Raw genomic sequence first — 13,232 nt, forward strand, 5'->3', positions numbered from 1 at the left:
CCTCTCTCATCCAGGCATCTGGGCCTCGGTCAAGCTGGTCAGCTCTAGGTTCGTTTGGCCGGGCTTTCGTAAATCGGTGAAAGACTGGGCAGCCGCGTGCATCCCATGCCAACGTGCTAAGATCCATAGGCACACACAGGCGCCCCTCGAATCCTTCCGCGTTCCAGGGAGGCGTTTTGATCATGTGCATGTGGATCTGGTTGGTCCTCTGCCACAGTCACAAGGTTTCACGCAACTTTTGATTGTAGTGGACCGCACAACCCGCTGGCCTGAGGCAGTGCCTCTGACGTCCACTACTGCAGCAGCAGTGGCCAGGGCATTTTTGTCAACGTGGGTTTCGCGTTTCGGTCTCCCCGCTGACATCACCTCAGACAGGGGCCCCCAGTTTGTTTCCGAGCTTTGGTCTGCCATGGCTGACGGCCTGGGGGTCAAGGTCCACCGAACCACTGCGTACCACCCACAGGCCAACGGGATGTGCGAACGTTTCCACCGGTCGCTTAAGGCCGCGTTCCGTGCTTCTCTCACAGATGGCAACTGGGTTGACCGCCTTCCATGGGTTTTACTGGGGTTGTGCTGCGCGGTTAAAGAAGACCTTGGGGTTTCCCCAGCTGAACTTGTCCTTGGTCAGCCCCTCCGGGTCCCCGGGGAATTCTTGCCTGAGAGCCCACCCCCGTGCTTCGCTCCCTCTGTGCTGTCTCTCCGTCCCCCAAGAGACTCGTTTTCTCTTCCTGGCTCAGTGCACCATTGTGTACCCGACACCTTTGTTCCGAGGTCGTTGGACTCTTCGCAGTTTGTTTTTGTCAGGCATGACGCTCATAGGCCTCTGCTGCGTCCACTGTATGACGGCTGCTTTCGGGTTATTCAACCGGGCCGGAAGCATTTCCTTTTGGATTTTGGGGGTTGGCAGGAGGCTTTTTCTATTGACAGACTTAAACCAGCACATGTGCTTCTGGATGACCAGGTGGCGCCGGCTCAGGCCCCCCGCCGTGGCCGCCTGCCTTCCACTGGACTGGACAACCCTGCTTCTTCCTCTGGGAGCGCCCCCCACCTGGCGGGGCCCGAGCTATCTTCAGTTTTTCCTGACCGCCCATGCCAGCCTGGCCCTCAGGCTCGTTTCCCCTCCGCCAGCTCTCCACCTCCCCGGTTCAGCCGTTCTGGACGTTTAATTAAAGCAAGGGTTCTGGACTAGGGGATGACCCTACTGGGTGTTCGGGGGGGGGGGGGGGGGGGGCATGTGTGATGGACCACTGGAGGGCTCCACTCACACCCAGTTCTCAGGAAGTGTTGTTGCTGTGTTTTGGACGGAAAGTGTTCAGTTCTGTGGTGATGAGTAATAAACGAGCAGTGTTTATCGAGAGCTCTCGTGTCGTCTGTGTTTACCTCCACAAATGTGTCATTTTCACTTAGTGATTGCATCTCTTCATCCATTGCACTGACCCATTTCTCTGAGTTAGATGAAGTTATTGCTTCCTTGAATGTTTGGGGAATGTTACACATTGCTCTGTAACAATAATCCATGTTTGTGAGTACTTGATCACAATCCTCCTTATCAGTAACATATTCACTTAAATACCCAGGCCTCTTTCTCACTCTGGAAGGATACCTTGCAGCCTCGCAGTCGAGTTCATTCTCTTGTGACTGGCTGATCATCTCAGACATCTCAGACTGGGATCTGTTCCTGAGTATCTGTGTGTTCTGTACTCACATCAGTCTGTTCTCTAGTCTTGGTGAACCTGTTTGGTGTCTCAAAGTCACCCTCATCATCTGGCACCTTGTCAGTCTGTGTTTGTCTCTCTACTCTTGTTTTAGTCTCAAACTTCACCAGTCTATGATTCTGTACTTTCCCACTGTCTGGGTAGTAGACCATAGACCATATAAGCTGGACTGTTCTTGTCATATCCAACAAAAATTCCTTTCTCACACCTTGAGTCTAGTTTTCTCTTGTTCTTCCTGTAGGCATAACACACTGACCGAAATGTCTGCATCCTGGAAAGGTTTGGCCTTCTTCCTGTCAGCATTAAATATGGTGTCTGTTCTGTGCGTCTGTTAAAACATCTATTCCTCACTACAGCTGCTGTTTGCACTGCGTAAGTCCACAACTCTTTAGGTAACCGTTTCTCTATTAACATACACCTGGCCATATCAAAAAGAGTGCGCCAATTGTGTTCTGCAGTACCATTTTGGTGTGGTGAGTATGGTGCTGAGGTCTCATGCCTGATTCCATTTTTGCTAAGGAGTGCCTGATACTCATTTCCCATAAACTCTGTTCCATTGTCAGACCTGATACATTTAACTTGCCCATACGGGGCTGTATCAGACAGAAATTTCTGTGTTGCTTTTGCTGTGTCACTCTTATTTTTCAGAAAATACAATAACACTGCACTGGAATAGTCATCAGTGAATGATAGTGCAAATCTATATCCATCTCTGGACTCTGGGTCTACTGGACCAGCTAGATCTGTGTGTACCAGCTCTAAGGTGGTTTTGGCTCGTGCATCAGGGTCCCTGTTTCTAGTTTGAACAAACTTTCCCTGTGTGCACACTTCACAATGCAAGACAGATTTATCTGTTTTTCCTTTGATTGCCATACCATCAACAACACCCTGTAATTTCTGAATGTCATCATAATTACAGTGACCAAGAATTTCATGCCATGTTTGCATGTCATAGCAACCCTTACACTGGTCTTTACCTTCAGTGTTTACTGTTTGTAGGTAGTACAGTCTGTTGTACTCATATATTGGGAACCTTGTACCATCTTTATGTCGCAAGGTGTCTTTTCCTTGCTTGTTGCAAGTTGCTCCATTTGAGGTAGCTGCTTTCACAGAGAAGATGTCTTGTGGATACGATGGGATGTACAGTGCCTGTTTCAAGGTTGTCTTGTGGCACTGCCCCCTGCTGTCCATCAAGCAGGAGAAAACTGACGCTCCTCTTGGTTCGTGAAAGGTTGAACATTAATGGATTTTCTTTTGCACTCAACTTTCTCAGCTAGACACCTGAGAACCTGGTTGTGTCTCCATCTGTATCTGCCCTGGGTAAGGCTAGTTCTACAACCAACCAAGACGTACTTGAGTGTGGCTGCTCTTCGCAGCTTAGTAAGTTGTTGCTTTATTTCCTCCTGCAGGACAGTAAGTCCCTCCCTTTCTGTCTCACAGGCCCTCCTCCACTGTTTCCTCAGTTGTCTTCTCTCTTTCACTAATCGGTCAATTTCCCACTGTCTCCTGGACTTTAACTGGTTTAAAGGGTCGTTCTGCTGTCTCTGACTGTTGTTCTTTACCCCAAACCGCTCGGCCCCATAACTGTAGATGATGGTTCCCAGGTTCTCCAACTTCCTTTCAGCTGGAACCTTTTGTTGATCTAGTATAAGAGCCAGTTCCGAGTCAATGGTTTCCCACTCTCTTTTACACAGGGAGCTCTTCCAGCCATAAGCTTCAGGTCAAAATGTTGAACCAGCATAAATTTTATGCCACCCACGGTGACTCTTACATTTTATGTGTCAAACACTGGTTAAACTGTAACAGATAAAATGCTTGCATGTAGTTGTTGATTAAACTCAACAAAATCTGTCATTATATGGAAAAAAGAAGCTACGTAGAATTTTTTTTAGTATGTAGGTCAGCATAAGTGAATTTTGGTTGGTCAATGAATGCTGAACATCCTTATAACTGTTCCTGTGACAGTTAAAATAAAGTTGTTAGTTTTATATGTTTCTGTAATAGATTCATGTTTAATTCAGTTCATTTATTTGTTTTTATTTTGGGTTAAAAATCTCTTGGATAAGATAATAAAAAGTATAGCATTGATTAAAAAACTTGTCTGAAATATGGGATTACAAAATAAGGATTTGTTAAAGTTGTAAAGTGCTGTAAAGTTTGTTTGAGGTAGAGTTTTTAATGGTCACATGACCAGAGTTTGGCTGAGAGCACAACCATGGCATTTTGGGTCAGAACTAGCATGGGGACAGAGCTAGAGATGCGGCTACAGCCACAACATTTAATGTTATTCTGCATGCGGTTCAAGAGGTGCACACGGCAATGGTTTTCATGTATATTGTTTATGTAATGTTGTATACATGTTCTACATTGGTAATAAGAGGAAATTTTCAGTAATATCCATTACATTGCATTTTTCCTGTTCTGCTAGCTCAAGACTGTTTATGGACACTAACATAAGAGACTTTGATAAGATCAAACATATTTACGTGATAAACTTTGTGTTTTCTTCAGTTTTCATGTGTCTGAAAAAAATAAGAGAGAGAGAGAGAGAGAGAGAGAGAGAGAGAGAGTGAGAGAGAGAGAGGAATAAACTTCCAAAGACATCAGTATGATGCATGGCCATTGTTTGTTGGACCCCTGTAGTTACCATCCTCATTAAATATAAACAGTTGAAGAAAGTTTCACAATTTAAAAAAATATTTCAACAAATATCATGTATACAATTATGTTGTTTTAATTACTTTCTAGATCACATTTAGCATTCATCCTAAGTTCACAAAGCACATATGCACACTTCCTCCACCAGATGTCAACGTGAAACATAAGTTCATTACAATTTTTAACGCTTGCAGAAATGAATCTTCATTCTTTTGCAGAAAGTTTGACTAAATCTGAAAATAACCTTTTATGAAATATAGATAGTAAAGTTGTCACTGGTTCATTTGTTACTGAACTAATCAAAGCACAGGCTGATCTTTGTCTAACAATTACCCAGAAAATATTCATAAAAATGTCTGAACTCAAATTGAAGTATGGTATGTCTTTAATATCACATGGCATCATCATCATGGCCTTCCTCACTGTTTCTGATACACATTTGGGTGTGATGCTCTTTTAAACACCCCCTGGTCCTAAACTATTGCGGATAAAATGAAATAAATATCAAATTAAATGATGAATAGAAATATTTACAGCATGAGTTCCTTACTAAGTTGGTAGGTTGTCACGGCAGAGCTGTGCTTGCATAAATATGTAATTGAGTAAGATTGTAACTTCAGATCAGACATTTGATAAGACTGGTTTCAGACACCTGTTTTTAGCTGTCATCAACAAGTATCACTGAGGCTGGAACAAACTGTCAGCGGTTAAAACCTCTGAGGAAGGTATGAAATGTTTACTTCCTCTTCATGTGCTTTACCCTCGTATTATATCTCTTTATCTCTGTTGATGCAAATTCTGAGCCCATGGATTTCTGTTCACCAGTCTAGTCAAACAAAGAGGAAAAATATAGTATTTTGTAGGTTACATTCAAATGTTTTATTTGTGAATACGCTGTTTGGGAAAACTAGTTTTCTGTTTGGGACTGGCAGAGAAAAAAGAGAAACAGATGCTCCTGAGGTACTTGGTTTAGAAAGAAGCTTTAAATAAGCTTCACATTTGCATGGTTCAGATTAAAGTGTTTTCAGTGTGGGAAAATACTTGATGTACTGAGCTACATCACACACTGAGGTTTCTGTGGTTATTTTGCAGCAGAGTGCCAGAAATATCAATCGGATGATCTAATGTCTTCTAATCTGTGTAACTGTGGTTTAACAGCAACATCACATCAGTTTGAGACTGCAGGTGGAACAAATACCTGCAGCCTTCAGACGACTGCAGAGACCTGCAACTATTAAGAAGTAACCTTCACGTTAGCTTTCTAACTTTTGTGGATTACAGAACTGGTAAGAATAATGAATTAATTTTTATTCCATCTGCCTCAGTAAAATGAATCTTCAAATATTAGCTTCATTTGTCACGGTCATCCATATTACAAAACCTTTTTAAAGTTAAAAAAACATACTGTACAGATAAGTCGTCCATGTACAAGTTTAGGAAACATATGAAACATTTGCTGTGTAAAAAAAACTCATTTTATTTGAGCAATTTCTGAATTCTAGATGTGTAAGAACAGTTTATGAACACATTAGTATTTTGCGGTCAGGAGTTTAAGCAGGTTGCAGCTGTTTTCATGGATTTTCATGGATTTTGGGTAGACCACAGACTGAGCTTTTCTGTCACTGATGACTCATTTTACAGAGAACACATTTTGAGTCTCAGCCATGTGGACACAACAGAGAAACTTCTTCTATTTGACCATCGGTGAGATGAACTTTACATCAATGAATTATTTTCTTTCTTTGCTATACTAACGATGGGCATAACTTTGTGCTGAACATTGGGGAAGGGGGGGGGGGGGTCGTCAAGATCTCTGTCTAAATAAATTAATCTGGGTAAATTCCCAGATGATTAAACATGGAACTATGTAGCTGAAATGACTAAAGAAAATGAACAGCCTATTTATGCAAGATAGTTCATAATTTTATTTGGGGGGGGGGGGGGGGGGGTGTATTGGCTGGGTCCCCAACCCCCCTGGAAATCAGCGTTCAGTTCCTTAAAGGTTTTCTGTTATTTATTGCATCCAAATTAGAAACAAGAACAGTTCATTATTTCAGCATAATAAGTTATATTTTCTTTTCTACAGTCTCGTATCTGTTTGCATCTTCAGCATCTGCAGGTCAGTCATTTTTTCTGTGAACAGCATCAGACTCACAAATGTTTTGCCAACCACCAGATAAAACAGTTTTGCTACATTAAATTACATTAAATCCACGTTTTCCCTCTTTTGTTCTTTTGATACATGCAATGCTTTATTTTTATCTATTCTTTTATTAGATTAGATCTTTTATTAGTTTCTTTGAATAAGTGAATGAATTGTTTAAAATATAAACCAACAGTACTAATGAACATTTGAAAATTTGTTTTAATAGGTACACATTAACCTATATATATATGTTTGTGTGTGTGTGTGTGTGTGTGTGTGTGTGTGAGTGTGTGTGTGTGTGTGTGTTCAAGGAATGAAGGGTTGCTTTAAAAGCAGCATTTTGCATTTTAATGTAGATGAAAAAATTATAAACTAAGAAACTTTGTTTGGATCAGAACTCATAGGAAAAAAACGAACTCTGCACTATTCGTTGTACAGCAGCAGTGTGTGACCATGTTATTCCGTATTATTATCGTTTTTATGTACATATAAATATTTTTTACTTAGCATGAAAATCAAATATAAAAAACATTTAATGAAAACTTAAACTTACTACAATAACTCTTTTCAGGATTATCCATGTCAACTGGAAAAGTAAAATGTAAAACAATTGTAGCACATTTATTTGGTTTATAATATTAGGCCATATTTATCTGTTTGCAAGTCATTTAGCTCCTATTTTAGCACCATCACATTGCACAATAATGACTGCCCTGTATTTTTACAAGCTTCTATCATGAATCATGTTTTAATAGTGTTGAAATTAAACTTATTGCTACATTTCAGAGAGCATCTTATTTTGAAGGTTTCAGGCAATGCAGTCTACAGTTATTCAATCTGTTTTTATGTTAAGTTAAAATTCATATTTTTAATAAATCAAGGATTTTGAAATAATTACGTTTTTTAAATTGTTTTTGTAACATTTAGATTATGTTGCCAGTAATTTAGTTTTCTTTTTAAAGCTCAAAGACATTTTTCTTCGTGAAACATGAATGCTGCACACTGCGGCTGTTTTATATTTTTTTGTTATATTTTTTTCTATTTTTTTTATTGTCTTCTTTTTTTTCTTTTTCTAAGTGAATTTGCTTATTTATCACATTTTTGCCACATGCATTAGTTGTGGGTTTCAGTTATCAATTTCAGATTAAAATCGATTTTAGCTTGAATAATGCAATATCGATTCATTAAATCCTGAATTGATTATTAAATATATATATATGTATTTTGCAAGAAACACCAGAATCTCAGATTAAAGCTTTCATTCCAACAACCAACAAACAGCTAAAACAACAATTGAGAGCAGGTTAACGATTCCACGCAAAGACCTAAACACAAAGCGTGGACCCGACACATCAGAATCTGACATGACGTGACATGTCAGCTTTCTCACCTGTCAGCACTTGCATGGACATGCGGTCGGGGCTGAAAGACGACTGTGCCAAACTGTGCCAAACTGTGCCACCTAATTAGCTTGGAAAGAAAAGTGACTGGAAGGTTCCTGAAGATGTTCTGCCTCTCAATCGAGAAGCTTTTTCTGTTCTATGACCAAATAATGGAGAGTCCCAGGTTGTTAAGTTCTAGTGGGAGTTGTCCCTTAAGAGTCTTGAAGAAGTGAAGAGTGAGACCACATCAAGTTTCATCTGGATTCTTTGGATCCAGTGTAAGTTTCTGGACCTTTCCATTGGTGTCAGTCAGTGCTCTTAAAATATGTGGTTTTCCCAATTGGGCTTTCATCAAACTGGCAAAGATGCACAGGAAAGAAGGTCAAACACCAACTAGGAAGAAACAGAATGACAAACGGAACAACATGTAGCAGGTTGATCAGAGAAACTCAGGAAGACTCAGAAGAGTCTTCTCTATGCACAATATCCAACTGCACTTCAAACCCAAACTAGCAGTGCTCAGACTTCTAAATTGGAGAAACCAAACAGGCACTTCATAAATGCATGGCACAACATTGAAGAGGCACCTCGACAAGACAAGACTCAGCTATACATCTGCATCTAAAGGATAAATGTCACTCTCTCAGGATGCCAATTTTCACATTTTGGACAGAGAAGACAGATGGTTTGAAAGAGGAGTGAAAAAAGCCTTCTATGTCCACTGTGAATGACCATCCTTGAACAGCTAACGACACAAACCATCTGCCTCCTGGACTTAGAACTGAAGAAGCTTCTCAAATGAGAGAAGAAACGTTTTCAAGAAACTTTAAAAAGTCCAGTGCCTTTTCTTTCCAAACTCCTTGGATTACCATGACCTGGATGATTGAGAACCTAAACAGCCATGCTGTGCCATATTCAGTAATAAAATGTCCCCCTGTAAATGTAGCTGTATTCTACAGAGAAATATGTTTTTTTCTATCATCCTTTTAAACTGCTAATTCTTAAAAAGAAAAACGTCTGTCTGTGTGGAGCTCCAGCCATTTATTTCTCCACTGGTGTTATCTGCTCAGGTAAGAAACATTACTGATCAAAGGCAAATATGTAATAATTAAGGTTGCAATATTTGTACAGTTTTAGATTTGAGCCATTGTTTCATGTGGTCTATGTATATCTACCTCTGTATTTATGTGGGATCCATGAGGTATATTTCAATTGACACTATTGGATTTGTCACTTCCCAGTTGAAAGTTTTTTGTTGTTTTTTTTTTTAATTTAACTTCAGATATGAACATACTGCATGCACACTCCTCATTGTGGTTCATACTAAATCTCTGGCAATGTTGAACAAGTGTTAGCATGAAGCAATTCAATGAATCTGTCCCGTCAGTATTTTCTTTATAATTCATAATCAGTTCAGTGTGTACACTGAGCAAAGGATTGCAGGTTTGGATTGTTTTAATTTCTGAAATTAATTGTGTTTGTTTACTGTGCCCAGGTGTGCCAGTCAGATTATCTGGAAGCACTTTGTGCTCTGGAAGAGTCGAAATCTTTTACAACGACACTTGGGGAACAGTCTGTGATGATAACTGGGGCATAAATGATGCTGAGGTGGTTTGCAGAGAGCTCGGCTGTGGAACGGCACAGAGTGCTGCTGTATCACCCCGCTTTGGTGAGGGAAGTGGATCCATCTGGCTTGATGATGTGTCCTGTTCAGGAAGTGAGAGATCTCTGACTGAGTGTCAGCACAGAGGATTTGGGACACATGACTGTACACACAGTAAGGATGCTGGTGTTGTCTGCTCAGGTGAGAAGTGATTTTTTGTAAATACTAAAAATCATAAATATAATCAAGATAAAACTTTTGTCATTATTGTTACACACGCTTTCTCTCTGTGATTTCTGTTTTCCTCAGTGATCCTCCCAAAGCCCAGAATCTTCATGATTCCTGCTGGTAAAGTTGAGTGGAGAAGTGATGTCAGCATCACTTGTTCAATATCACCTCAAAGACAAAAGCTTCCACAAGGAGAATTTACTCTGAAGCAGATTTCAGGCTCATTCAGTCAGAAAAAACCATCAACTATCAACTCTGCTACATTCAAGATCCTCCAAGTAGATTTTGACAAGGATGGATTGTACCAGTGTGAATATTCATACGGCTCCAGCATCTCTACAAGTGACTCTGTCACCGTCTCTGTTACTGGTAATGAAATGTACTATTGTTTATATTACAGTGATAAAGTGACAGTGAAAATACTGTATTGATTTGTTACACCCACTACAGGTTATTATAATGAAAATATAACATTTTTTAATATAAGAAGTAAAGTATGTATTTCAATGATTTATCAATTGGTTAATTCAATTCAATTCAATTTTATTTATATAGCGCCAAATCACAACAAAAGTCGCCTCAAGGCGTTTTATATTGTACAGTAGATCGCACAATAATAGATACAGAGAAAAACCCAACAATCATATGACCCCCTATGAGCAAGCACTTTGGCGACAGTGGGAAGGAAAAACTCCCTTTTAACAGGAAGAAACCTCCGGCAGAACCAGGCTCAGGGAGGGGCGGCCATCTGCTGCGACCGGTTGGGGTGAGAGAAGGAAAACAGGATAAAGACATGCTGTGGAAGAGAGACAGAGGTTAATAACAGATATGATTCAATGCAGAGAGGTCTGTTAACACATAGTGAGTGAGAAAGGTGACTGGAAAGGAAAAACTCAATGCATCATGGGAATCCCCCGGCAGCCTATGTCTATTGCAGCATAACTAAGGGAGGATTCAGGGTCACCTGGTCCAGCCCTAACTATATGCTTTAGCAAAAAGGAAAGTTTTAAACCTAATCTTGAAAGTAGAGATAGTGTCTGTCCCGCGAATCCAAACTGGAAGCTGGTTCCACAGAAGAGGGGCCTGAAAACTGAAGGCTCTGCCTCCCATTCTACTTTTAAATACTCTAGGAACAACAAGTAGGCCTGCAGTGTGAGAGCGAAGTGCTCTAATAGGGTGATATGGTACTACAAGGTCATTAAGATAAGATGGGGCCTGATTATTTAAGACCTTGTATGTGAGGAGCAGGATTTTGAATTCACTTCTGGACTTAACAGGAAGCCAATGAAGGGAAGCCAAAACAGGAGAAATCTGCTCTCTCTTTCTAGTCCCTGTCAGGACTCTTGCTGCAGCATTTTGGATTAGCTGAAGACTTTTCAGCGAGTTTTTAGGACTTCCTGATAATAATGAATTACAGTCGTCCAGCCTGGAAGTAATGAATGCATGAACTAGTTTTTCAGCGTCACTCTGAGACAGGATATTTCTAACTTTAGAGATGTTGCACAAATGGAAGAAAGCAGTCTTACATATTTGTTTACGGTAATATGTGCGTTGAAGGACATGTCCTGGTCAAAAATGACTCCAGGGTTCCTCACAGCGTTACTGGAGGCCAAGGTAATGCCATCCAGAGTAAGAATTAGTACCAGCAACACTCAACAGTCACTCCTCAGTCACCTCTTAGAGTGCACACACATTAAGTGAATAAACACATTCTATTTATAATAACTGCTAACCATGAATCTATGCATGAATTTTGTGTCTGACTGGAGTCTGACCTGAGTGAGCTTTAATAGATAATTGTTAAAGAGACATGGACAGGGTCGTGTTTACCACTGTGTAGCATCGACTCTTACTTTAACAACAGAACATAAACAACTGAGGAGACCAGCTGCTGGACTTACGGGAAACAAATGTTGGCCAGACTGAGGATTCAAGCTGCTCAACAGTCTCGACTCCTGTTTATTATGTCATTTTTATTTGATCCATCAAAAAGGTCTGAAATGCAGAAAGGCCAGTTCACTACCAGGACTCTTCTACTATGAAGCCATGTTGTTATAATAGATGAGACTCACTCCCACTGTGCAAAGTGACGTCTTTTATAAGTCATTTTTGGACTTCCAATTTTGGTCAGGTGTTTTTTTGTTTTGTTTTTTACCTCTGATGAATGCATAGATTTGTCTCCATGTACGGGCTATTTATAGTCCAAATGTGATCATTGTGGACATCTTTTCAAAAACAAACTTAGACTCAGTGTCATTTTTATAATGCTTCTACGTGTATAGCCTCTTTAGTCTCATGTTTTAAGAGGGTGGAGGGTATGTTTTCTGGACAGAAACAGTTATATGTGAAGGAATGCAGCGTGATCAGTGGACATCTGAAAGATGGTGCAGCCTCCTGAGCTAAAACAAAAGTGAGCAGCTGCACAGTGGATTTGGAGCAGAAAGCTTCTCACAGAAACTTTGCAAAATGTGCGCATTGTTGAGTGGATAGTTCATATACCAGTGATGGCACGTTTCAACCTGACGTTCCAGTGTTCCAGATTAACTGGTGTCGCGAATTAACTGGTGACAGAGAGTAGTGTATTTCCCTTGGGTAGGAGGGATCCTGGAGGAGGGTCATCACACGGCGGGTGGACAGTGGATCCGGTGAGGCCTCCACATGATGGTATTGCATGTCGCCGGCTGAAACGGCCCGAAGAGCAAACTGAGCTTTGATGTGCATGAACCACAAAGGAGGGTTGTGAAGCCAAAAATCCGGCAGCTTAAAACGTACAGCTCTGCTATCCATCCTGATTACCAGTCCTGGTAGCCGGGCATCGGTCCTCCAGGATCTCCACTTCTGGCCACAACCCGGCTCACAATGCACCCGACCCCTACTGTGCCTCCTCCGGGTGGTAGGCCTGCATTAAGATGGGCCCATGTCCCTTTTTCAGGTTGTGCCTGGCCGGATCCTGACAAGGATTCCTCCTGGGCGCCTCCTGGGTGAGGTGTTCTGGGCATGTCCTATTGGGAGGAGGCCCCGGGGCAGAGCCAGGACATGCTGGAGCGATTATATCTCTCGGCTGTCCTGGGAACGCCTTGGTTTTCCCTCAGACAAGCTGGAGGAGGTGGTTGCGGAAAGAGAGGTCTGGGATTCTCTGCTTGGGAATAAAACTGTCACATAATGTCCAAAGAAATGACCCAGTTTAAAGTTCAAATGTTGAACGTCATACTGACGTCCAAGTTTGATCACTGTTGGCTGATAAATTGGACATCGTATAGATATCGAGAACTGGTCAAGGACCCAAGATAGACATGATCTGGACTTCTATCTGACGTCCAGTGTTTAGTTGGCTATTATGTGTCACATGCACACACTGAAAGTAAATTGTCTTCACATCACAACTGTGGTATAGAGTTTCTTCCTGCTACCAGGTGGTTCCTGTTTTACAGGGAGTGCAGAATTATTAGGCAAGTTGTATTTTTGAGGAATAATTTTATTATTGAACAACAACCATGTTT

At 41.0% G+C, this 13,232-nt stretch overlaps 1 protein-coding gene across 1 annotated transcript; it reads left to right on the forward strand.

Moving 5' to 3' along the window:
• Window positions 1-5,531: 5,531 nt before the first annotated feature.
• LOC120727553 (deleted in malignant brain tumors 1 protein-like) lies at window positions 5,532-10,292 on the forward strand. Its single transcript, XM_040021880.1, has 5 exons — window positions 5,532-5,659; window positions 6,015-6,077; window positions 6,460-6,492; window positions 9,397-9,705; window positions 9,814-10,292. The coding sequence occupies exons 2-5, from the start codon at window positions 6,038-6,040 to the stop codon at window positions 10,161-10,163; spliced, it is 732 nt and encodes a 243-aa protein (XP_039877814.1). The 5' UTR covers window positions 5,532-5,659; window positions 6,015-6,037; the 3' UTR covers window positions 10,164-10,292.
• Window positions 10,293-13,232: the final 2,940 nt, after the last annotated feature.

The sequence above is a fragment of the Simochromis diagramma genome, unplaced genomic scaffold (genome assembly GCF_900408965.1).
Source record: "Simochromis diagramma unplaced genomic scaffold, fSimDia1.1 OVJJ01000205.1, whole genome shotgun sequence".
Taxonomy (NCBI): domain Eukaryota; kingdom Metazoa; phylum Chordata; class Actinopteri; order Cichliformes; family Cichlidae; genus Simochromis; species Simochromis diagramma.

What these genes read in the sequence shown, in the direction of transcription:
- LOC120727553 (XM_040021880.1), top strand. Translation starts at nt 6,038, where the DNA reads ATGTGGACACAACAGAGAAACTTCTTCTATTTGACCATCG. An exon ending in TGCATCTTCAGCATCTGCAG is followed by an intron (nt 6,493 to 9,396) that starts GTCAGTCATTTT and finishes TACTGTGCCCAG; the next exon opens with GTGTGCCAGTCAGATTATCT. An exon ending in TGCTGGTGTTGTCTGCTCAG is followed by an intron (nt 9,706 to 9,813) that starts GTGAGAAGTGAT and finishes TGTTTTCCTCAG; the next exon opens with TGATCCTCCCAAAGCCCAGA.